This window comes from Choloepus didactylus, chromosome 2 (genome assembly GCF_015220235.1).
Source record: "Choloepus didactylus isolate mChoDid1 chromosome 2, mChoDid1.pri, whole genome shotgun sequence".
In the NCBI taxonomy this organism is placed as follows: Eukaryota; Metazoa; Chordata; class Mammalia; order Pilosa; family Megalonychidae; genus Choloepus; species Choloepus didactylus.
This window is the reverse complement of record NC_051308.1, coordinates 96,597,134-96,623,433: the sequence shown is the minus strand read 5'-3', so window position 1 is coordinate 96,623,433 and position 26,300 is coordinate 96,597,134. Positions and strand designations below refer to the sequence as shown.

At 35.5% G+C, this 26,300-nt stretch overlaps 1 protein-coding gene across 6 annotated transcripts in view; it reads left to right on the top strand.

Annotated features, from left to right (window-relative positions):
- DCAF6 (DDB1 and CUL4 associated factor 6) overlaps window positions 1–26,300 on the top strand; it is a 201,023-nt gene that overhangs the window by 23,563 nt on the left and 151,160 nt on the right. For all 6 annotated transcript variants that reach the window (XR_005215172.1, XM_037825416.1, XM_037825415.1 and 3 more), the window contains exon 2: window positions 5,607–5,668. Coding sequence is in view for 5 of the 6 variants with exons in the window: in XM_037825416.1 (XP_037681344.1) it covers window positions 5,607–5,668 (62 nt within the window). In the remaining variant the exon portion in view is untranslated. The remainder of the gene's footprint in view (window positions 1–5,606; window positions 5,669–26,300) is intronic.

Genomic DNA, 26,300 nt, shown 5'->3' with positions numbered 1-26,300 from the left:
CTGTTCTGGGTTCTCTGTTTTTCCATATGAATTTTAGAATTGTCTGTGTCTCCAAAATACCTTGCTGGGATGTTGATAAGAATTATATTGTGTTGGCCTATTGACAATTTGGGAAAAACTGGCTTTTTTATTATGTTGACTCTCTCAGTCCATGAACATGGTAGTTCCCTCCATTTATTTAGCTCTCCTTTGACTTCTTTCATCAGCATTCTGTAATTTTCAGGATACATGTTTGTTAGGTTTAAACCTAAATATTTAATTTTCTCTGGAGCAGTGTAAATAGTATTGTGCTTGTTTGACTTCCACATGTTCTTTATTAGTATATAGAAATGTGGTTGCTTTTTGTGTGTTGATCTTGTATCCTGTAAGCTTGCTGAACTTACTTATTAAAGTTCTTGGCATTTTTTGGTAGATTCCCAAGGATTTTCGATGGGAACAATCATGTCACCTGCCTATAGCAACAGTTTTATTTCTCCCTTACCAATTTGTGTTGCATTGGCTAGGACTTCCAGTACTGTGTTTAATGAAAGTGATAAGAATGGACATCACTGCCTTGTTCCCAGTATTAGGGGCAAAGCTTTCAGTCTTTCACCATTAAGTCTGATGTTAACTATAGGTTTCTTTTTAGATGCTCTTTATTAAATTGAGGAAGTTCCCCTTATTCTTAGTTTGTTAAGAGTATTTATTCATGAGTGTGTATAATCAGAGAAGCAGTACCAGGAGATATACACATATAAAAGGATTTATTAAAGGGATTTGACATTATGCCATGTGGGAACTTGTTAAACAGTAGTTTTAAGGTGGTTGTTTTTTTCATGTCTGATGCTGACATTTGATATCTGCAGGACAGGCAGCAGGGAAGAGAATATGGTTGTAACATGGTAAGTAATAAGGTCAAGCTTGAAAACCCACCATCAATATGAGCCAGAATCCATGAAGACAGACTAAAATCTGTGTCAGTTTAATCTTATTGAGGCAAGTGATTTACAGGGGAAGCTGGCATACTTTGTCATGAACCTAAACACAGAATTGGCCCAGGATTTGAAGAAATTAAGGAGACTCCATGGGAACATAGGACAGTTATAGGCTTGGTTGCTGCTCATGCCATGGAGGTGAGCCAGGAGATAAGCAACAATGTGTATGAGTATAAAAAACAATATAGCTATTTTACTTCCACTCTCCAAGACTTTTCAGAAAAATGATTTGTGATTGATCCTAATCAGAAACATACAGGGAAGGGGATTCTGGGGAATGTAGCAGTCTAGCTGAGTTGACACATCGCAAAGCCATCACATTTAACTGTTGCTTGTTGTTCAGTGCAAGGTTCATGGTATGGATGGGAGAGTTTCCTGCTCCTTCCTCAGGGATAGGTAGTTTATGTTTACCACCCCTTCCTTGTGCAGCTTGCTTTTGCCTGGAACAGGGCTTTAAGAGTTTCCTGCCTCTCCAACAGTAGCAGACAGGTTTTGGTTCTGCCTCTTAGAAGTAGTGGAATTTGCCAACACCCTGATTGGGAAGATTTCCCTAACGGTTTAAGGCTCTTGCTCCCCATGAAGGGCCTGGAAAGTGGGCAGGACTTCTTTCCTGTGCCTTCCCAGACTGGGGGTCTTTCACATATTCTGTCCTATTCTCGGTGTTTCTGTTGAGCACTAGGTGGAAGTTCATGAAAAAGAGCTGGTGACTGAGTATGGATTCTGACTGCGTCCAGGATTCCTAGAGGTTCCAAAACTGTCTCTCTGGCCTACAATTTGTCTTGAAGAATTCATTTAAAATTTTTTGCTGTTTTCTTCTTATCCACTTTAATGGCAGTTACGTCTTTGTCCTTTGCTCTCTGTTCTTTCCTTGAAGGGTGTTTATTTCCCCTGGCTACTTGTAAGATGCTTTGGGAACCAAGGAAGAAGATTATTTCAAGAGAGAGCAATCAGCTGTGAGAGATTGTACCTTGAGGTCGGGGGTGGGGGTGGCGGTGGCGGTAGGGGAGCTGGGGGATAGGTCCTGAATGAGAACATTGGATTTACTGATCATGTGTGGTTTCTAAGGACAAAACCAATGGAGAGGAAGGGGCAAAAGGGACAATTAAGGAGGAGGAAGACCTGACAGTGAATTAGGGAAGGCAGGATACGTAGATAATTGGGAAGTTTGGCGTTAAGGAAAAGTAGCTCAAAGGGAAAACAGGGTCACATAAAGTAAATAAAAATTTGTTAAAGTGCTTTTACATCTCTGCTCAGTTATCACTAGCCTTATTCTTTCCTTTTAATCGGCAAGTGTTGCCCCAGCTCCTTTAATGAAGTCATGTTTCCATCGTCTCTTTCTTCAGACATGTACACAGGAAAAGAACCAATCTTAAATGTCTGCTGTTTATCAGGCACTTCTAGGAGTTTTTCATATATTAATTAATTTATTCCTCACAACAAACCAGTTAATTTTTCCCATTTTTTGCAAATGTGAAATTAAGGCTTAAGAGGCTAAGTAATTTGTCCAAGGTATGTGTTGTTAAATTCCAAGTTTAGTATTTAAACATAGGCCTAACATTTCTTCCCCCAAGCATCTATAGCTTAGTAAGGGATATAGATATGTGAATAAATTACAAAGCTGTGTAATAAGTTACACAGCCATTAAAAATAAGCAGTAGTTTTATATTTATTGTCATTGAAGGATGTCCACTGTATTGTTGAATGGAAACAGAGATTACAGAACAGATTGAATATTGTGATGGAACCTAGTCTACTAATAAAGAACAGAATGTCGCAGTAGAGTCAGAAGTGTAAGAGGTGGTTTGGGGTGTCGAGAGACTTGAGTAGGAAGTACAGTGATAGGTATGTTCATTGATGACAAATGTAGAATTGTTGGGAGACGATTTTTCATGGACCTTTGCATTTCCAACACCTGTTGAGCAGAGTCGCTGGTTGCTTTGTTTCAGACTTTCTTTTCAAGGATATTTTTATAGTGTGCAGACGTTGGAAAATGGATAGTGTCTTCCTCCAGAGCAAGATGATAGGTTTGTTTATTGTTAAGTATATTAAAGATAATGTCTTCCTCTGAATAATAGTTTAGCAGGTTTGCTTGGTATAAGATTCCAGATCCCTAAGTTTGGTGTTCCTCAGCTGTGATGCAAACCTACTGCATGCACAGCATTAACCCTGGCGACGCCACGTTGCCCTGTGGGTCTTGGGACAAGGGTCTTGGAAGGCAACACGAACCTGAAGCTCATACTGCTTGCTGTTCCACGAGTAGTAAAACCCTGTGCCTCTGACTTAGAAGTCTTCTGTCTTCTGTCTGCATACATGAAATGGCAGGATAACCTGTTAACTTACAAGTGGAGTGGACCTTCCTTCATAATTCTTAATAATCAGATAGAAAGTTTATTTTTATTTTAATTTGAGGGGCCAAAGTTTTTTAACCGACAGTTCTTGTTTTATGGTGGCTTTCAGGTCTTATTTCTTGGTATAGTGGCATTTAATTTAAAGGGTGGGGGATATTTACTCTAATAGCACACTTTATGGGATGTCTGGATGGTACCTTCAGTTTGAATTCTAAAATCATGTATGAAAATTTCATTCATGAACTATCTTTTATCATTTCTCAGTATGTGTGTACAGGTTTCACATGTAAGAATTCCTGCTAGAAGAACTCACTGTGTTCCATTTCCTTATGTCCCACCACTCTTTTCCTCAGACATGAGAAAGACATGTTTTCAAACCATATTTTAAAAATTTGGGAAAAAAACCCCAAGTACTTTAACATTTTAGTAAATCCTAATTGCTTTATATTGTTAATTTTAATACAATGTTTCTTAACGCTTATTTCTAGTTTAGCAGGATTACCAAGCCTACTTTTGGCCTAAAGGAAAAGATGCTTTTAACAAATCGATCAGTTTACTACAGTTAATACATTTTTTTTCAAACTAGAAATCAGGTTTGAAAAGTTAATTATATCAAGTAAAACCTAATTCCTGGAAACACTTTACTGAATTTCTCAAGATTGTTTGATGTCAATAAATTTAGGAAACATACAGCATCCCCAAAATGATACAACTGTTTGTTTATTAATCATGTCAACAGAAACAAAGTCTCTGGTATTATCAAAGCTGTAGGTTTATTGAAAGCAAACTGCTCAGGAAAGGGAGATCTCAAACTGGGGGAGTAAGGGTCTCAAGATAGTGAGTGGGTTATGGTGGCTTATAAAGGTAAATAGGGGATTTCAAGTGGGAAGTTACAATGATTGGTTGACACTGAAGTTTTTCATTATATAGGAGGGTCTTACAAACCAAACATACTTTGGTTAGTATAGTATATTTGTCCATTTTTGATAAACTATTGCTTCTGGATGAGACCGTCTTATTAAATGTTGCTCAAGTTGCAACTTACAAGGAATGTTTCCCTTTCTTGTCTATATTCATCCTTGGCCACTTTGTTTTTCCTCTAAAAATCCCCTGCCATTTTTTAGAAATGGGACTGCTCTTGGCAATTCCCAGTGCAGGTGGCTTTTTCATTTTATTTAACAACATTATAGGTTCATCCTTTACCTAACTTTGTTTCCAGTTACAGGGAAGAAGAAAATAAAACTATTTGGCTTCAATAGGATTTTGATATCTTTATGCTGAATGGCAAGAAAACAATAGAGAAATCTGTCCTTTGTGGCAGTGTATAGAGCATGGTTAAATTTAACTTTATTTGAGAGCTCATCAGTCTGATTACTTATCTAATTATGGTTCTTTGTCATAAAATCAGCTTCTTTTCAATACGGCGTCTGAATAAATATGCTTTTTGGTCCAAATGATTTGCTTTGTAGTGTCTCTTTAAGTAAAGATGATTCATTTCCAAAAGGGAGACCATTTCTGTCTCAAAGAGGGAGTTATTATATTTTTGCAGCATTTTAACTATTCTCCTATGGTTGAGCATTTAGATAAATTTAATTTTTTTGCTGCTGTATTTCATCTATTTTAAAATTAACTTTAAAATATTTTAACATTTCTGAAATTGAGATGTGTTTTAAAATAGGTGCTGTCTCAAAATCATGGTTTGCCACCCTATTTAAAGTTGTAAACCACATCCCTCATCTCCAGTCCTCTCATCCTCTTTTCTTGCTTTATTTTTCTGCATAGCACTTTCACCAACTAACATCTTATTAATTGTCTTTCTCCCTTCACTAGAGGGGCAGGGATTTTTTCTGTTCTGTTTTACTACTGTATTCCTAGCTCCTAGAACATTACCTGGAACAGGGTGAGTGCTCATTAAATATTTGTTGAATGAATGGATGAAAAAGTGATCGTTTGAGTGTTCACTGAAGTCCAGACACAATGCCAAGCCCATTCTGTTCCTTGAATCATTTAACCCTTACAACAGCCTCATGAGATAGGTACTCTATATGAGTAAACTAGGATTTAGAGGAGGTTAATTTGCCCATTATCGCTCATCTTATAAATGGTAGAGTTGAAAATTAGAGCTTGGATTTGCCTTAAGTCAGATACTAGGCTCTTGACTTCAATGCTATATTTTTCTCAGCAATATGCTGTATGGTATATTTTTCTCAGCAGTATGTTGCTGTATGATCATATCATAAAATTTGTATGATTATTTAGTTCTTTTTTTTTTCATTTTACACAGGAAGAAGAGAATTTATCCAAAGATTAAAACTTGAAGCAACCCTGAATGTGCATGATGGCTGTGTAAGTAATAGCTAATTCTCAACCATGAAAAATTTTAATAGTAAGCATTTAAATGTTTGATGAAATAATACCAGTCTTCCAGAAGGGATTGTGACTAACTATAAGATGGGGAATAAAGTTATATGTAAAAATATATTTTAAATTTAGAAAAGTGTATTGGAGATTTTTAAAAGGTAAATGAGTATTTTCTTGTATTACCAAAAGGCTTTCAACCCTTTCACTCTGCTGAAACTGTTTTGCCAAGGTCACTAGTGACCAAATATCTCCCAAATCCATTGGTCACATCTCAGAAAATTTAGACTTAGATTGAGCAATCCTCTTTTTTGAAACATTTTTTCTGTTGGTTTCTGTTAACACCACAGTCTTAGTTTTCTTCCTTTTTCATTGACTGACTGCATCTTCTTCGTCTTCTTAGTTGACTGCTCCACTTCTTGACCTTCAAATGTTGGCATGCACCAAGATTCTGTCTTGGCTCCTCCATCCCCTTCTTCTTCATCTTTAAGGACCCTATCCAGACATATGGCTGTAAAAAATATCCCACGAGTCTACCTCTTCTGGAACTCCAGATTTGTGTATTGAACTGTACTTAACATTTCCACTTGCATGTCTGTTAGGCGACCCAAGTTTAACAGGGCCAAAACAGAACCCTTTTCCTTTTCATTTTTGTTATGAAAAATTTCAAACATACTTCTCAAATATTTTATCACCTGGATTTAACAATTACCAAGATTTAACCACATTTTCATTTTCTATCCCATTTTTCTTTTTCCTTTTTTTGCTGAAGTATTTTAAAGCAAATTCCAGATGACCTATCATTATATGTAACTAAAATGCCATTACATAATCTAACATGATAAACAATATTTCTTTGATATCATCTAATATGCCCCTGCTTGTTTAAAAAGTCTTTTTTTGTCAATTTTTTAATCACTTTTTATTGTAGAATATAACATATATACATAGAAGTGACAGCTTTCCTGGTGCAGTTTAACAAGTAGTTAGCAAATTTCAAAGAATATTATGGGTTACAAGTTTCACAGTTTCAGTTTTTTCCTTTTGTGAAATATAACATATATACAAAAAGTTAATATCTTTCAAAGTATGATTTAACACGTAGTTATATAGGAAACTTCCAAAAATGTTATGAGTTATAACACCATAGTTTCAGTTATTTCCTTATTGTTAAATAGAACATATATTCAAAAAGGTGATAACTTTCAAATTACAGTTTAACATGTAGCTATAGAACAAATTTCAAAGGATGCTATAGGTTACAGAGACAGGGATTCCGGGGATGAGTCTGACCCTGACATCGAAGGATTGAGAATGCCTTTTTGACCAAAAGGGGGAAAAGAAAGGCAACAAAATAAGGTTTCAGCGACTAAGAGAATTCAAATAGAGTAAAGAGGCTGTCCTGGAGGTTACTCCTATGCAAGCTTCACCTAGATATGCCAAACGATTACAGTATGATAAGCCCAAGTCAATAGTATTCCCAAATAATACCCGGATCCCCATCTGAAACTCTATAAAAGTTTCACTCACTGAGTTTATTCTTCAGAAACTTAAATCCTTTAGAGAATTCCTATGACAGCTAAGTCCCAAAACCCGGAGGCAGTAGCCTCTTCAAAAATATCAACCAGCTGTGTCCCGTCTTCACATAAAGTCAACACCCTTTTTCAATATGAACAATATGAATATGTTTGCCTAGACATCCCTGAAGTTTGGGAAAGTGATTAAACTAGAGGAAGGAGTAGCAACAGACAAGATGGAATTTAACAAAGGATTATGAATACTGAATCTCTATATAATTTTCTTTTTCTTAGTTGCTAGGGTATAAGAATAGCTAGAAGGAAAAAAAATGACTTTTTAAAGTTTCTTTTCCAAAGAAGATTCAAGCCGAGTTTATACATTGGTTATTATGCTTCTTAAATGTCTATTAATCTAGAGCAGTCTTCTCCCTTGTTGTTCCCTGCCATTGACTAGTTTGAGAAACTGGATCATATAGTGTTCTGCATTCTACATTTTTGTTTGTTTTCTTGTGTTATCATTTACCTTGTTTTTCTATACTTTGTATTTCTTGTAAGTTACTTCTACGGATTTGATTAGAGTCAGATTCAATTTCTTTGGACAGGATTATTCATAGGTAAAACTAAGAGATTCATATTGTATCATATAAAAAGGCACACAATGTGTGGTTATCCTGCTTTTAATGATGCTAAGATTGGTCATAGGATTTAGGTGACCAAAACAAATACTTTATTTTCTTCTCTGAATCTGCAGCCTTCTACATTTCAGTAAATAGCCCCACTGTTCATCTGGCTTTTTAAGCGGAAAATTTTAAAGTTATTCTTGATCCCTCTCTTTCCCTCAACATCCACATCCATCAACAAATTCTCTTGGTCTTTTTTCAAAATAAATCCAGAATCTTACGGTTTCTATGCTAGGCCAGACTAGCATCATCTTTTTCTGGACTAATGATGTAGTCTCCCAAATGTTCCCTTTATATGTGATATATCTGTTTATAACACTTCCCTGCTCAAAACTCTCCGATGGGTTTCCAGTAAGCTTACAGTAAAACCCAAAATCCTTATCATTGCATACCAGGCATTGCATGATCTGACAGTTGTCTACTTCTCCAGTTTCATTCCTTACTGTGTTCTTATCTTAGACTGGTCTCATTATTGTTTCTTAAATGTACTAAGTACACCTCTTCCTTATATATTTTATGCCTCCTATGTGTAGAATACTCTTCTCGCAGATATCTGTGAAGATTACCTCTTATTTCATTTATCTATCTTCAAGTGTTTCATGTCAGAGAAACCTTCCATGATCACCCTAATTAAGTGGCACTCATCTATATCTTTCTCTTTATTTTAGTTTTTTTCAGTGTTTATCACTACCTGACATCATAATTATACAAACATAGAAATGCAAATGTATTGACCAGCACACCAAGAAAATATATCTAGAAATTTATTTGTTTTGATCATTTAGTGTCAAGAAGAGTGCCTAGCACATGTGTGGCACTTATGAATTATTTATTGAAAAGGCAAAGAAAGTGTGTTAGGTGTTAAGTTTTATATCCTTCTCTGAGGACCTACGGACAAATCTTTAGCCCCACCTAAAGGAGAATTTCCTAGTGTTAACTAAAATGGATTCTCCTTCATCATGCAATTGCCTTTATCATATTTTCAAGTTTTTACAGGCTGTGGATTGTATATCTTCACATTTTTAAATTTACTTTCAGGTTTTATTGTAAGTATATTCTCAGATATTTTTCTAAGAGTGAGTGGAATGTAAACTTTTCTTCCATGTTTGAAAATACCTTTTTTTCCTATGTTTATGTTTGATCACAGTTGACATTTGATGGTTTGGTTGGACATAGGATTCTAGGTTGGAAATGATTTTCACTTGGTAATTTTGAAGACTTTATGTAAACGTCCAGTGTAGCTAATAGAATGATGCCAGCATGATCTGATTCCTTTTTTTCTTATGGTATAATAACATTAATTACCTTAGTTGAATGACTGTTACATTTGTGTTTTGAATTTTTATAGGGATTTTTAACAGCTTGAATATAATTGACATAAATACACTGTACATATTAAAGTATAAATTTGATAAATTTTACCATATGTATGTATCTATGAAACCACCACCAAAATCAAAATAAGCTTTCTTCATGAGCCCTTCTTGTCCCTCCCTGCCACGCTCATTACTACACATCCACTGATCTCCTCTCTGTCACTATAAATTAATTTTCATTTTCTAGTATTTTATTTAAATGGAATCCTCCATTATGTACTCTTTTTTGTTTAGCTTCATTTACTTTCAGGTTTACTTGGCATAATTATTTGAGGATTCATTCATGTTAAATGTATTGATAATTTATTAATTTTATTGCTGAGTAGCATTCATTGTATGGATATACAGTGTTTTTCATTAACATGTTGATGGATATTTGGGTTGTTTCCATTTTAGGCTATTACAGATAAAGTTGCTATGAACATTTGTGTAGAAGTCTTTGTGTAGATATATGCTTTCTTCCAGATAGATAATTAGAAGTCAAATGACTCTATCTTATGGTAGATGTATGCTTACTTTTTAAAAAACAGCCAAGCTATTTTCCAAAGTGTTGGTGTTATTTTACATTTCTACCAGCAGAATATAAAAATTCCAGTTGTTTGATGCCCTAAATAACACTTAGTATTGGGGATTGAATCATGACCCCATATGGCATGTTCAAGTCATAGCCCCCTAGTCCTGTGGGTGTGACCTCATTTGTAAATAGGATCTTTGAAGATACTGTTAGGATGACACCAAATTGATTCAGGATGGACTTTAATCCAGTATGACTGAAGTCCTTACAAGCAGAGGAAATTCAGATTCAGTTAGTCAGTAGTAGCAAGATTAGGAGACAGACAGATCACCATGTGACAGAGCAAAGATTGATTGCTAGCAAGCCACCAGAATTCTACAGGCTTTGGAGATTGCATGACCTGCTGATACATTGATTTTGGACTTCTAGCCTCCAGACTGTGAGCCAATAAATTCCTGTTGTTTAAGCCAATTAATGTGTGATGTTTGTCATATAGCCCACCAGTGTGTGATATTTATCTTACAGCTCTGACAGACTAAGATAAAATACTTGGTGTAGTCAGTCTTCTTAATTTTATGCATTCTAATAGGTATTTAGTGATACCATAGTGTAGCTTTAGTTTGTATTTCCCTAATGACTAAATGGTTTTGGGCATCTTTGCATGTAATTATGTGCCACCCCTATATCTTCTTTGGAAAAGTATATTTAAATCTTTTACCCAATTTTTCATCAAGTTGTTTGTTTTTTTTATTACTGAATTTTGAGAATTCCTTGTGTGTTTTCAATACATGTTCTTTGCCAGAAATATGATTTACACATGATTTTTCTGAGTATTTAATTCTCTTAAGAATGTCTTTCAGAAACCTGGCATCTTAATTTGCAGAAGTCCAGTTTATCAATTTTTCTTTTATGGGTCATATCTTTGGTGTCGGAGCTAAGAAATTTTTGCCTAATTCAAGGTCAGAAGTATTTTGCCTATGTTTTTTTCTAGAAATTGTATAATTATATGTTTTACAGTTAGGGCAGTGATTCATTTTGAGTCACTTTGAGTTAATTTTTGTATATGGGGTGAGAATAAGGGTCAAAGTTGGTCATTTTTTTTTTTTCCTAATGTGAATAACCAATTGTTCCAGCACCATTTTCCTTTCTCTACTGAAATGCCTTTGCACCTTCATTGAAAATCAGTTGACTGTATATGTATGGGTCTATTTCTGGATCCAATTCTATTTCATTGATCTGTGGATATTCATCTTTCTTTATACCAATACCACACTTTTTTGATTAATGTAGCTTTATAGTAAGTCATGACGTTAGGCAGTATAAGTCATCCAACTTTGTTCTTTTCAAAGCTGTATTGACTATTCTAGGTCCTTGGCATTTCCATATGAATTTTAGCATTAGCCTGACAATTTCCATAAAAATTTTTTGATTGAGATTGCATTTTTTTCATTTTTTTAAAAAATTAACTTTTTAAAAAATTAACTATATCAAAAAAATTAAAAAAAATACAGTAAAAAATTTCAAACAAACCATAACAAGGGAGTAAGAAAAAGACAACTAACCTAAAATAACTACTTTACTTCCAATATGTTCCTACTCTACCCCAAGAAAATAACCTAATATAGCAACATTTCTGTGAACTTGTTCCTACCATACCCACCAGAAATTAACAAACCGTAGTCATTCCTGGGCATTCCCAGAACATTAAATTTACCCATGATAGCTTACCTGTTCTTATTGGGTTATTGTTTCCCCTTCATTAATTGCTCTCTATCGCTTGTTGATTGGGATTGCATTGAACCTATAGGTTAATTTGAGGAGAACTGACATTTTAACAATATTGAGTCTTTTGATGATGAACTCAGTATGTTTTATTTCCTAGGATCGTCATCACAAATTTTCACAAACTAGGTAACTTACAACAACAGAAATTTATTCTCTCACAGTTTTGGAGGCCGTAAGTCTGTAATCAAGGTGTCACTATGGTTGATTCCTTCTGGAGGCTCTGAAGGAGAATTTGTTCCTTGCCTCTTAATCGTGGCTTTCTGTGGCTATCAACAATCCTTGGTGTTCTTTGGCTTGTAAATGTATCACTGCAATCTCTGCCTCCATCTTCATATTGCTTTTCTTTCTGTGTGTCTATGTGTTTGTTTCCCTTTTCTTTTATGAAGGCTTATTGCTGGATTTAAGATCCTCAAGGTCCTTAACTTAATTTCAGATTATAATTATATATAAAATAATTATATCTGTGAATACCTTTTTTCCAAATAAGGTCACATTTACCAGTTCTGGGGGTTATGATCTGGACACATCTTTTGGGGGGCCCTGTTCAACCCACTACATAGTGTATCTATCATTCATTTATTTAGATCTTGTTTAATTTCTCTTAACGAAACTAAGCAGAGCTTAGTTTTCAGTGTATAGTTCTTGCATTTATTTTGTAAGATTTAGCCCTAAGTACTTCATATTTTTGATGCTATTGTAAATGGTATTGCCCTTTAGTATCAATTTCTGGTGGTTGTTAATATGTAGAAATACAATTTATTTTTATATATTGATCTTGTATCCTGATAATTTACTAAACTCACTTATTAGTTGTTAGCTATGTTAAGATTCCATGGGAGTTTATACATAAACAATTGTGTCATTTGAGAATGAAGATAGTTTTACTTCTTTTCCAGTCTGGACTCTTTTTATTTCTTTTTCTTGCGTTGTTGCGCTGTCTAGTACCTCTAATAGTGTTGAACAGAAGTGATGAGAAGAGTCATTCTTACCTTGTTCTCATCTTAGAGGGAAAGCACTGAGTCTTTTACTGTTCATTATGATATTAATTGTAGATTTATCACAGTACTCTTTGTCATGTTGAGAAAATTCACTTCCCTTTCTAGTTGGCTGAGAATTTTTATCAGGAATGTTGAATTTTGTCACCTGCCTTTTCTGCTTTTATTCAGAAGATTATATGATTTTCCTTTTTTCAGTTTGCTAATATGGTGAATTACATTGATTAATTTTCAGTTGTTAAACCACTTCTTGCATTCCATGGATAAACTTCACTTAGTCATAATGTATTATCTTTTTTATATATGTTGGATTTCATTTGCTAGAATTTGTTTAGAATTTTTGCATATGTATTCATTAAGGACATTATTCTGGAGTTTTCTTTTCTTATAATGACACTGTTTGGTTTTGATATTAGCATAATGCTGGCCTCATCCACTGAGTTGGGAAATGTTTTGTCTTCTTTAATTTTTTGAAATAGAATTATGATTTATTTTTCAAATGTTTATAGAATTTACCAGTGAAGTCATCTGGCCTAGATTTTCACTGGGGAATATTTCAAACTACTCATTTTTTAAATAAATGTAGATTATTCAAGGTATCTATGTCTTAAGTGAACTTTGATAGTATGTGTCATTAAAGGAAATTGTCTATTTCATCTAAGTTGTCGAATTTATTGACATAAAGTTGTTTATAATATTCTTTTGTGTCTTTATTTATAGAAGCTATAGTGATGTCACCTATTTCATTGCTGATATTGGTAATATGTGTCTTCTCTTTTTTGTCCTCTTGAATAGTCTGACTAGAGGTTTATTTATTTTCTTGATCTCAAAGAACCAGATTTTGGTTTCATTAATTTTCTCTTTTTTTTTCTGTTTTCTATTTAGTTGGTTTCTGCTCTGATGTTTATTATTTCCAGTCGTCTGCTGGTTTGGGTTTTATTTACTTTTCTGTATAATTTTTTGAGTGAAAACTAAAGTCATTGATGTGAGACTTTTATTCTTTCTAATATATGTGGTTTTTAAGAAAAATTTTTATTAGAGAAATTGTGGGTTTATAGAACAGTACTGTGCATAAAATACAGGATTTCAATTCACCACTCCACCACCAATACCTTGCATTGGTGTGGAACATTTGTTACAGTTGATGATAGCAACATTTTATGTGCCATATATATTTTTTCTAACACTAGTAGCCAGAATTTATTGAAAGAGTCTATATATTAGGCACTGTGTGAATCAGTTTACATGGATTAGCTCATTTAAACCCCACAATACAAAGTCCTGTGAAATGTCTTATTATTATTAACTTTTTTTTAGTTAGAAAAGTTGTTGCTCTACAGAAAAATCATGTAAAAAATATGGTATTTCCATATAAACCCCTGTTGCTGACACCCTGCATTAATATGATACCTTTTTTACAACTGCTGAAAGAATATTAAAATAGTACTATAACCATAGTCCATAGTTTGCATTAGGTATATTTTTCCCCCATATACCACTCATTTTATTAATACCTTGTATTAGTGGTGTACATTTGTTATAGTTCATGAAAGAACATTCTTAATTGTAAGAGTAACTGTAGTCCATTGTCTATAATAGGGTTCACTGTGCTACAGTTCTGTTTTATCTTTTAACTTTTATTCTACTGAAATATATGACCTAAAATTTCCCCTTTCAACCACACTCATGTAAATAATTCAGCGCTGTTAATTACACTCAGAATAATGTGCTACCATCACTACCATCCATTTCCAAACCTTGACAGTGAACCTAAATAAAACTTGTATACAAGTTAACCATCAGCTTCCCATTCTCTACCACTAATCTATATTCTGTATTTTATTTCTATATTCTATATTCTAACTCTGTGAGTTTGCTTAATATAATTAGTTTTATATCAGTACGATCATAGAATATTTCTCTTTTTGTGTCTGGCTTATTTCACTCAGGATAATGTCCTTAAGGTTCATCCATGTTGTCACATGCATCAGGACTTCACTCCTTTTTATGGCTGAATATTTCATCGTATGTATATACAATCTTGTTTATCCATTTATCAGTTGATGGACAGTTGGGATTCTTCCATCTTTTGGCAATTGTGAATAATGTCACTGTGATCATCAGTGTGAAAATACCTGAGTCCTTGCTTTCAGTTTTTCTGGGTATATATTTAGTAGAGGGATTACCAGGTCATTTGGTGATTCTATACTTAGTATCCTGAAGAATGACCAAACTGTCTTCCACAGCAGCTTCACCATTTTACATTCCCACTAACAATAACTGAATGTTCCTATTTTTCCACATCCACTCCAACACATGTAATTTTCTGTGCTTTTTTTTTTTTAAGAGCCTGCTAGATTGGTGGTGGGTGTGAAATGATATTTCATTGCAGTTTTTTTTTGAATCTGCAGATTTTATTGAGATAGATTCACATACCATATATTCTATCCAAAGTATACGATCAGTGTCCACAGTATCATCACCTAGTTGTGTTTTGCAGTTTTGATTTGCATTTCCCTAATAGCTGAGATATTCTCATGTGGTTTTTAGCCATTTGTATATCCTCTTTGGAGAAATGTCAATTCAAGTATTTTGCCCATTTCTTAATTAGGTTGTATGTCATTTTATTGTTGAGCTGTAGGATTTCTGTATATATTCTGGATATTACACCTTTATCGGATATGTGGTTTCCAGATATTTTCTTCCATTTAGTAGGTTGTTTTTTCATTTTCATGACAAAGTCCTTTCATGCACAAAAGTTTTTAATTTGGAGGAAGTTTCATTTATCTTTTTTCCCCCATTGCTTGTGTTTTGGGTTATAAAGTCTAAGAAACCATGGCCTAACACAAGATCCTGAAATGTGTCCCTACATTTTTTTTCCTAAGCTTTTTATAGTTCTTTTATTTAGTTCTTTGATCCATTTTTAGTTAATTTTTGTATATGGTATGAGATAGGGGTCCTCTTTCATTCTTTTGCATATAGATATACAGTTTTCCTAGCACATTTGTTGAAGAGATTTTTCTTTCCCAATTGAATGGACTTAGCAGCATTTTCACATATGATTTGGCCGTAGATAGAAGAGTCTATTTCTGAACTCTCAGCTGGATTCCATTGGTCAATATATCTGTCCTTGTGCCAGTACCATGCTATTTTGACCACTGTAGCTTTGTAATATGCTTTAAAGTCAGGAAGTGTGAGCAGTTTGGTAGTTTTCTGTAAACAAGTCCTTTACACCCTTGGTTAAATTTATTTCTAGGTATTTGATTCTTTTAGTTGCTATTGTAAATGGAATTTTTATTGATTTCCTTCTCAGATTGCTCATTTCTATTGTATAGAAACACTACTAATCTTTGTGTGTTTAACTTACCCGGTCGCTTTGCTGTATTTGTTTATTATCTCTGGTAGCTTTGTTGTAGATTTTTCAGGAATTTTTATATATATAGGATCATGTTATCTGCAAATAGGGAAAGTTTTACTTCTTTCTTTCCTATTTGAAAGTGTTTTATTTCTTTTTCTTGCTTAATTGCTCTAGCTAGAACTTCCAGAACAGTGTTCAACAGTAGTGGTGTATCCTTATCTCATTCCAGATCTTAGAGAGAAAGCTTTCAGTCCTTCCCCATTGAATATAATGTTGGTTGTGGGTTTGTCACGTATCTTCTCTATCATGTTGAGGAAGTTTCATTCTATTCCTACTTTTCTAAGTGTTTTTATCAAGAAAATATGCTTGATTTTGTCAAATGCCTTTTCTGCGTTAATCGAGATGATTGTACTTTTTTTTCCCTTCATTTTGTTAATGTGTATTACATTAATTGATTTTCTTATGTTGAAATACCCTTGCATACTTGGGATAAAACCCAGTTGATCATGGTGTATAATTCTTTTAATGTGCAGTTGGATTCAGTTTGCAAGTATTTTGTTGAGGCTCTTTGCATCTATATTTATAAGAGAAATTGGTCTGTAATTTTCTTTTCTTGTAGTATCTTGATGTAGCTTTGGTATTTGGGTGATGTTGGCCCCATAGAATGAATTAGGTAGTGACCTCTTGTCTTCAGTTTTTGGAAGAGTTTGACTAGGATTGATATTAATTTTTCTTGGAATGATTCATGGAATTCACTTGTTAAGCCATCTGGTCCTGAACTTTTCCTTGTTGGGAGGTTTTCGATGACTGACTCATCTCTACATGTGGCTGATTTGTTGAGGTCTTCTATTTCTTTTTTTTTTGCCAAGCAATATTATTGATGAGATGCAATTACATAAATACTGATTATTCTGTGGTCTTCTGCACATCTTTACATTAAGTCATATTAATTCTGTTTCTGTACTGTTGGCTTATGTGTGAAGTTTTTTTTTTTTAATTCAATTTTATTAAGATATATTCACATACCATATAATCCATCCAAAGTATGCAGTCAGTGGCTCACAGTATCATCATATAGTTGTGCATTCATTGCCACAATCAATTTTAGATCATTTTCATTACACCAAAATAAAGAAGAAATAATAATAAAAGGAGCACTCCAAATATCCCATATCCCCACCCCCCTATTATTTATAAATTTTTTTGTCTTTGTTTTATTACTCATCTGCCCATACACTGGATAAAGGAAGTCAGTCACAAGATTGTTACAATCAGACAATAAAAGCTAAATAGTTATAAAGTTGTGCCAGTTTGGATATAGTATGTCTCCCAGAAAAGCCATATTCTTTAATGCAGTCTTGTGGGGCAGACTGATAAGTCTGTTGATTAGGGTGGAACCTCTGATTAAATTATTCCCATGGAGTTGTGGACTCTGCCTATTCAGGGTGGGGCTTGATTAGTTCACTGGAGTATTTAAGAGAGAAGCTAAGAGCTGACACAGACCCAGATGCTTGCTAACGCTTGCAGATGTGGTCAGAAGGATGCTTGGAGATGCTAAACTAAGAGATGAAGCCTCAAGTTTGCCCTGGAGAATCTAAGAGAGGATCCCCAGATGCTTAGGGAGAAACGCCTTGGGAGAAAGAAGCAAGGATGCACAGGAGCTGAGAGAGAGGAGCTGAAAAACAACCCAGGAGCAGAGGACCAGTAGACGTGCCTTCACAGCTGACAGCGGTGTTCCAGATGCCATCAGCCATTCTTCAGTGAAGGTATCCTCTTGTTGATACCTTAGTTTGGACTCTTTTATGGCCATAGAACTGTAAATTTGAAGTCAAATGAATACCCTTTGTAAAAGCCAATCCATTTCTGGTATTTTGCATAATGGCGGCATTAGCAAATTGGAAGAACAATCATCATCAAGAATCAAATCTACTGGATTTCATTTCAGCATATTTAGATATTATCTTCTAGCTATTCTGATACACTAGAAACTAAAAAGGAGTATCTATATAATGCGTAAGAATAACCTCCAAAATGACCTCTCAGCTCTGTTTGAAATCTTTTTTTTTAAAATGAAATTCAGTTTTATTGAAATATATTTACATAACCGTTCAGTCATCCATGGTGTGGTGTACAATCAACTGTTCATAGTACCATCGTGTTGTCTTGCATTCATCACCCCAATCCATTTTTGAACATTTTCCTTACATCAGAAAGAATCAGAATAAGAATAAAAAATAAAAGTAAAGAAGAACACCGAAATCATCCCCCCAATCCCACCCTATTTTTCATTTAGTTTTTGTCCCCATTTTTCTACTCATCCATCCATTCACTAGATGAAGGGAGTGCGATCCACAAAGTTTTCACAATCACATTGTCACCCCTTGTAAGCTACATTGTTATACAGTCATCTTCAAGAGTCCAGACTACTGGGTTCGAGTCTGATAGTTTCAGGTATTTACTTCTAGCTATTCCAAGACATTAAAACCTAAGAGGTGTTATCTATATAGTGCATAAGAATGTCCACCAGAGTGACTTCTCAACTCCATTTGAAATCTCTCAGCCACTGACACTTTATTTCGTTTCATTTCTCATCCTGTCTTTAGGTCAAGAAGGTATTTTCAGTCCTACAATGCCAGGTCCAGATTCATCCCCGGAAGTCATATCCTGCATTGCCAGGGAGATTACAACCCTGGGAGTCAGGTCCCACGTAGGGGTGAGGGCAGTGAGTTCACCTGCCGAGGTGGTTCAGTTAGAGAGAGATTGGGCCACATCTGAGCAACAAAGAGGTACTCTGGGGGATACTCTTAGGGACAATTATATGCAAGTCTAGCCTCTCCTTTGCAGTAATGAGCTTCATAAGGGCAAGTCCCGTGATAGAGGGCTCAGCACATCAAACCACCAGTCCTCAATGTTTGTGACATCAGCATCAGTCCAGGCTGAGGAAATACAACACCTCCTCATTTTCCCCCAGTTCCTCAGGGGGGCCCCGCAAATATATTTTTATTCTCTGCCCAAATTACTTTGGAATGTGTTGCTGTTTCACTCTAATCTATACAAACCTACCATATCCCACTTCCTTTTCAAAGTTCCATGTAATTGTGGTGTTTGAACAAACTAACTGCAGAGTTATACTGTTTAGAAAATATAGATCCTGCTCCAAATAGACATCTCTTCCTTTGGTCTCACCATGGAAGTTGAAGTTTTAAAACAGTCAGTTTTGTTCGCTGCAATCTCAGCTTTTCCTCCAATTCCAAACTTGTGTCCAATGTGTGACTGGTTACTGGAGATCCCGAAAACACTGTTTCATATAGTTCTTGGGTAATTGCCAGCTGCTCTAGGGGAGAGACGAAATTCTGCTCCTCACCACTCCACCATCTTGCCCCGCCTCCAGCACAAAACAGTCGATTTTAACCTTTACCCTTTGGCCCGGTTTGCCCTAGTCTTAACCAGCTCTTCTTCATTCATATCACTGATTGAAGTCTAGGCTCTTTTTCAGCTTTTGTTTTTTAACAGTTGCTGTATGCGCTAATACTGACATTCGTATCTGCCGAGCGCTAGCTCTGAGTTTCAGGTGTCACAGAGATACCCAATTTTCCAGAGACCAATGAGGTTATACACTAAGGGATCAGCATCTCAGAGTTTGGAGATAGCCATTACAATTCCAGAATAGATTTGACTGCTTTAAGAGCTTACAATCTGGGTCCGTTACAGTAATCGTTCCCCTCTTAGGGTGTGTTCTAAGATTCAATTCTGACTTTACACATTGTAGTTTGTCCATATTGGTGAGGCATTATAGTGTTTGCCTTTATTTCTGATGTACTTCACTTCTATTTGAAATCTTTTAGCCACTGAAACTTTGTTTCATTTCTTTTCCCCATTTTGGTCAAGAAGGCCTTCTCATCCCCATGATGCCAAGGCCAGGCTCATTCCTGGGAGTCATGTCCCACGATGCCAGGGAGACTTACACTGGGAGTCATGTCTAACGTAGGGACAACGTAGGAGAACATTTTGTACTCCTGCATCATCGATTGTTCAATCTTTGTCCATGTTCTATCCCGAGATCCTATGTTCTCAAATTCATTTCTCAGCATTTGCTTATTATGGTTAGTTTGTATTAGTGAGGCCTTATTAGTGAGTTCATTTGCAGAATTGGCTGAGAGAGAGAGGTCAAATTTGAGCAACAAAGGAGGTTCGCTGGGGATGTCTCTTAGACACAATTATAAGTAGGCTTAGGTTCTCCTTTGCAGTAATATGTTTCATAAGGGCTAGTCCCAAGATTGAGGGCTTGAATTTATTTAATTGGGAGTCCCTAATGCGTGCAAGAATTTCAGGAATTCCCTAGGTGGGGAAGTTTAATATTTCCACATTTTCCCCCAGTCCTTCAAAGGGGCTTTGCAAATACCTTTTTATTTTCTGCCCAAAATACTCTGGGATGTATCGGTGTATTACATTAAGCCATACAGAATAACATGATCTCATTCCCTATTCTGGGTTCCATATAATTAAGTTGTTTCAATAGACTGACCATACAGGTTAAGTTGGAGAGTACTACAGAGAATATAAATTTTGTACCAAATAAACGTCTCTTAAATAACAGTTAAAAACTCAGGAATAGATATGAGTGCTGTAAGAGCTTACAATCTAGGCACCTTTTCAGTAAGCTTTATTGAACATTCTGTGCTCCTACAGCGATTGTCCAATCTCTGCCCACATTCTATCCCGATATCCTATGCTCTTGAATTCAATTCGCAACATTTGCTTATTATAGTTTATATTAGTGAGGCCTTATAATGTTTGTCCTTTCATTTCTGCCTTATTTCAGTTAACATAAAGACCTCAAGATTCTTTACCTAGTTTCATGCCTCACTTCTGTTTCTTCTTGAGTTAGTGTTGGTTATTAATGTGTATCTAGAAAATTGTCCATTTCATCTAGATTGTCTTAATTTGTTGGCATACAGTTGTTCATAGTATCCTCTTTTGGTCTTTTTTATTTCTGTGGGGTTAGTGGTAATGACTCCCGTCTCATTTCTGATTTTATTTATTGGCGTCTTTTTTCTTTTTGTGTTTGTCATTCTAGCTAGGGGTTTGTCAATTTTACTGCTCTCAAAAAAAAAAACAACTTTCGGTTCTATTGCTTCTATATTTTTGGTTGTTTTCAATTTAATTTATTTCCACTGTAATCTTTGTTATTTCTTTTCCTTTTGCATGCTTTGGGATTGGTTTGGTGTTCTTTTTCTAGTTTCTCCAGTTGTTCAGTTAGGTATTTGATTTTAGTTCATTCTTCCTTTTTAATGCAGGCATTTAGGGCTGCATTTCCTTCTGAGTTCTGCCTTTGCTACATCCCATAAGTTTTTTCAAGTTGTTTTCTCGTTTTCATTCGTCTTGAGATATTTACGAATTTCTCTTAATTTTCTCTTTGACCCCCAAATTGCTGAATAGCTTGTTGCTTAAACTCCATGTATTTGTGAATTTTTCAGTTCTCTGAATTTATTGATTTCCAGCTTCATTCTGTTACTATCAGAAAGAGGTTTTTTTTTTTTTCCTAATAATTTCAATCTTTTAAAATTTATTAAGACCTCTTGTGCCCCAGCATGTGGTCTGTTGTGGAGAATGTTACATGAGCACTGAAGAATGTATATCCTGCTGTTTTGGGGTACAATGTTCTGTATATGTCTACTAGGTCTAGTTCATTTATCGTATTATTTAGGTTCTTTGTTTTTTTATTGATCCTATGTTAAATGTTTTATTTATTGATTAGAGTGTTGTATTGTAGTCTATCTATTTTTGTACAGACGTCTATTACTCCTTTCAGTTTTGTCAGTGTCTGCCTCATGTACTTCGGGACACCTTGATTAGATGTGTAGATATTTATGATTGTTATTTTTTCTTGGTGAATTGCCCCTTGTATTAATATATAATGTCTCACCTTGTCTCTTAGAACATTTTTGCAATTAAAGTCAGTTTTGTCTGCTGTTTGTATAGCTACCCCAGCTTTTTTTTGGTTTCTGCTTTCCTGGAATATCTTTTCCCATCCTTTCACATTAAACCTATTTGTTTCTTTTCACATTAAACCTATTTGTTTCTTTGCATCTAAAATGAGTCTCTTGTAAACAGCATATAGATCGGTCATATTTTTTGTATCCATTCTGCCAATATCTGTCTTTAATAGGGGAGTTTAATCCATTAACATTCAATGTTATTACTTTAAAGGTGGTACTTGCTTCAACCATTTTATCCTTTGGCTTTTTTTTTTTTTTTGTCATAACAATTTTTTCTTTATTTTTATCCTTTTAGCTACCCTTACGGATAGTCTTCATTTCTTTACTCTTCTCCAAGCCTCTCCTGTCTTCAGCTGGTAGAACTCCTTATAATATTTCTTATAGGGCAGGTCTCTTGATAGCAAACTTTTCCTGCTTCTATTTATTTGTGAATATTTTAAACTCTTCCTCATTTTTATTGACAGGTTTGCTTGATAAATAATTCTTGGCTGGCAGTTTTTCTCTTTTGGTATCTTAAATATATTGTACCACTGCCTTCTCGCCTCCATGGTTTCTGAAGAGAAATTAACACTTAGTTTCATTTGTCTTCCTGGCTTCCCTTATATGTGGTGACTCACTTTTGTCTTGCTGCTTTCAGAGTTCTCTCTTTCTCTTTGGCATTTGATGGTCTGATTAGTATATGTCTTGGTGTGGGTGGGTCTATTTAGGTTTACATTGTATGGAATACTTTGGGCTTCTTAGATTTACATGTTTATGCCTTTCATAATGGTTTGAAATTTTTCGCCATTATTTACTCAAATATTCTTTCTGGAAGCTTTCTCATCTCCTTTTGGAACACCCGTATGTTTGTGTGCTTCATGTTGTCAGTCATTTCCCTGAGACCCTCCTCAATTTTTTCCATTCTTTTCTCCATCTGTTCTTTTTTTCTGTTCAAATTTGGATGCTCTGTCTCTAACTTGCTGATCCCTTCTTCTGCCTTTTTCAGATCTGCCGTTGTGTGTCTCTAGTGAATTTTTAATTTCATCTATTATGTTTTTGATTTCCATAAGATCTGTTATTTTTCTTTATATCCTTTCGGCTTCTTCTTTATGCTTACTCAGTGTCTTCTTAATATCCTTTATCTCCTTGAATTGATTTAAGAGAATTGGTTGAACATCTCTGAATAGTTGTTTTCTAGTTTTTTCTTTTGACTGGACTATATCTTAACATGTTTTAGTATGTCTTGTGATGTTTTGCTGATATCTGGGTATCTGATTATCATGATGGTTTTATTCCAAAAGTCAGTTTCTCTCTTGTCTAATTTCTTGTCAGTTGGGTTTGTGTTGAGGTTCTTCTTTGACAGTTGGTTTGTTAGTATCTCCCAGCCAGTGCAGGACCAGGTACCCATGCAGGGGGCTTAGACCAGATCCACATGACCCTGGGAGAGGGTCAGGAAAGACTCTAAAAAGCCCCCTTTTTCCCCCTTACATTTCATCTGGCTGAATTTTCTGGCTTCCCCTCATCCCTACAAAGGCAGGCTGATATGGCTCTTTGCCAGTTCTGCCTCTGATGTGGTCCAAACAGTGGTGCCCGGCAGTGTCTGACTGGGTTGTTCTGAAACTGTGTTATCCTGTGTTCTAACTTTGTGGGCCAATAACTGGCTCACTGTTGGGCTCTGTTCTCCTCTGTACTTGGGATGGAAAACTCCCACCTGCAAGGATTGGGCCTCCCCCACTGCTTTCATCAAAGATGGGTGCCAGGATTCGTGAATGTAATTATAGTCTCTGACCATGGTTTCTCAAGTCTCTTTGTCTGACACTCCCATGAGTATTATACTGAACTCCCCTTGTCTCCAGATCCCCCAAACACTTGATTCAGATAGTTTCTGCCTGGTGCTGCTTGCTGCTTTAGGGAGAGAAGTAGGTTCTGTCACTTCCTCCCTATTCCTTAATTTTGTAGGCCCCTATTTTTAATCTCTACTGTTGTGACTTTCATCCCCATAACTTCTGTTATGCTTCTTTTTATACTTGCAAATTCTTTTTTATGCTCACACATAGTTTTCTTAATATTCTTTAGCTCTTTATCTGTATTTTCCTTCATCTCCTTGAATTGATTCATATTTGTTTGAACTTCTTTGATTAGTTGTTCTAACTTCTGAGTCCCCTGTGAAGTTTTAATATTTTCCGTTGGTTGAGCCATATCTTCCTATTTCTTAAACTGGCTTATAATTTTTTGCTGATATCTAGGTATCTGATTGTCTTGATGAGTTAACTCTGAAGGTCCATTTCTCCCTCTTGTGTGGTCTTTTATTGCTGATTAGCTTTGTGTTAAGGCTCTTCTTTGATGCTTGGTCCAACTTATTCTCGATCTTTAGAATAGCCCATGTTTAACTTTTCAGATTTTCTCAGCTCTTTTTCATTTGATTCTTGCCCTGAACTTGTGGTGCAGTTTTTTTTTTTTTTTTTTTTTTTTTGGTGGCATTTTTTTTTTAATGTAGTTTTTATTGAGTTATATTTACATACCATGCAAACCATCCAGAGTATACAATCACTGGCTCACAGTGTCATCACATAGGTGTGCCTACAAACCCTTGATCAATTTTAGGATATTTTTATTACTCTAGAGAATAAATAAAAAGGAAAAGGAAAACCCAGATCCTTGCACACCCCTTATCCCCACCTTTTAATGATCCATAGTATTGGTATAGTATATTTGTTAGTGTTGATGAAAGAGTATTAAAATATTACTGTTAACTATAGTCCGTAGTTTGCAATAGGTAGATTTTTTTCCCATATACTCCTCTATTATTAACTCCTTGTAATAGTGTTGTACATTTGTTGTAGTTCATGAATGGACTTTTTAATATTTGTATACTTAATGGACATTGCGCATGACAAGATTCACTGTGTTATACATTCCCATGTTTTGACCTCTAGCTTAACTTCTGGTGACATACATGACTCTAAATTAGTTTCCCTTTCCACCATATTCACACACTGTTCAGCACTGTTAATTATTCTCATAATAACATGCTACCACCACCTCTGTCCGTTTCCAAGTTTACGTTCAACTGGTTAAACATTCTGTACACAAGCAACTACTCCCCATTCTTTAGCCTCATTCAGTATCCTGTGAGTTTACATATTATATTTAGTTCATATCATTGAGATTATGTAATATTTGTCCTTTTCTGTCTGATTTATTTCACTTACTATAATGTCCTCAAAGTTTATCCATGTTCTTGCTTTGTGGTACAGTTTTTAAGATTGCACTTTTTCTGCAATTGTTTCACCTCCAGGAGAAATGTTCCTGTACTCTCTTCCTTCTCCAGTAATCTTGAGCTGTTCTGTTTGGTTTTATGCAGACTTTTTTTCTCCAGCTCCCATGATTTGTTAAACTTTTCTCCCTCACTCATTGCTCCATTTTCTTTACACTTTTCAGTTTTGGGTCCTGCCCTGTCTCACAGCGGTTCACTTTAAACCCCTTTGTGCCAGTTTGAATGTATTATGTCCCCCAAAGTGCCATGTTTTTTAATATAGTCTTTTGGGGGCGGATGTATTGGTGTTGATTAGGTTGGAATCTTTGGATTGGGCTGTTTCCACGGAGATGTGGCCCACCCAACTGTGGGTAATACCTTTGATTAGATTATTTCTATGGAGGTGTTACCCTGCCCATTCAATGTGGTCTTGATTTAATTACGGGAGTACTTTAAAAGAGAGCCACACAGGCCTGGATGCTTGCTGACACTGATGCTTAGACATGTTTGGATTTGTGGACCCCTGATGTTAGCTGCAGCTGAGAGACACATTTTGAAGATGGCTGTTGAAAGTGGATGCTGAAGTTTTGAAGAATGCACAGGAGCTGAGAGAGGAGCTGGAACACAACCCAGGATCAGCAGATGCCAGCCATGTGCCTTCCTAGCTAACAGAGGTTTTTCAGATGCCATTGGCCTTTGTTTGGTGAAGGTGTACTTGCATTGATGCCTTAATTTGGACATTTTCATGGCCTTCAGACTATAAATTTGTAACCAAATAAATCCCCTTTATAAAAGCCAGTCTATTTCTGGTATTTTGCATAATGGCAGCATTAGCAAACCAGAACAGAGTTTGGTACCAGAGAAGTGGGGTGCTGTTGCTGCTGATTTTGCAAATACCAAACATGTTGGAATGGCTTTTTAAATGGATAAGGGGAAGATTCTGGAAGAATTGTGACGAGCTTGATAGAAAAGGCCTAAATTGCTTTGAAGAGACTGGAAATACGGAGTCTAAAGATACTTCTGATGCGGTCTTTCGCAGAAATGATGAATGTGTCATTGTCAACTGGAAGAAAGGCGATCCTTGTTTTAAAGTGGCAGAGAATTTGGCAAAATTGTGTTCTGTTGTTGGATGGAAGGCAGAATTTGAAAGTGACGAGCTGG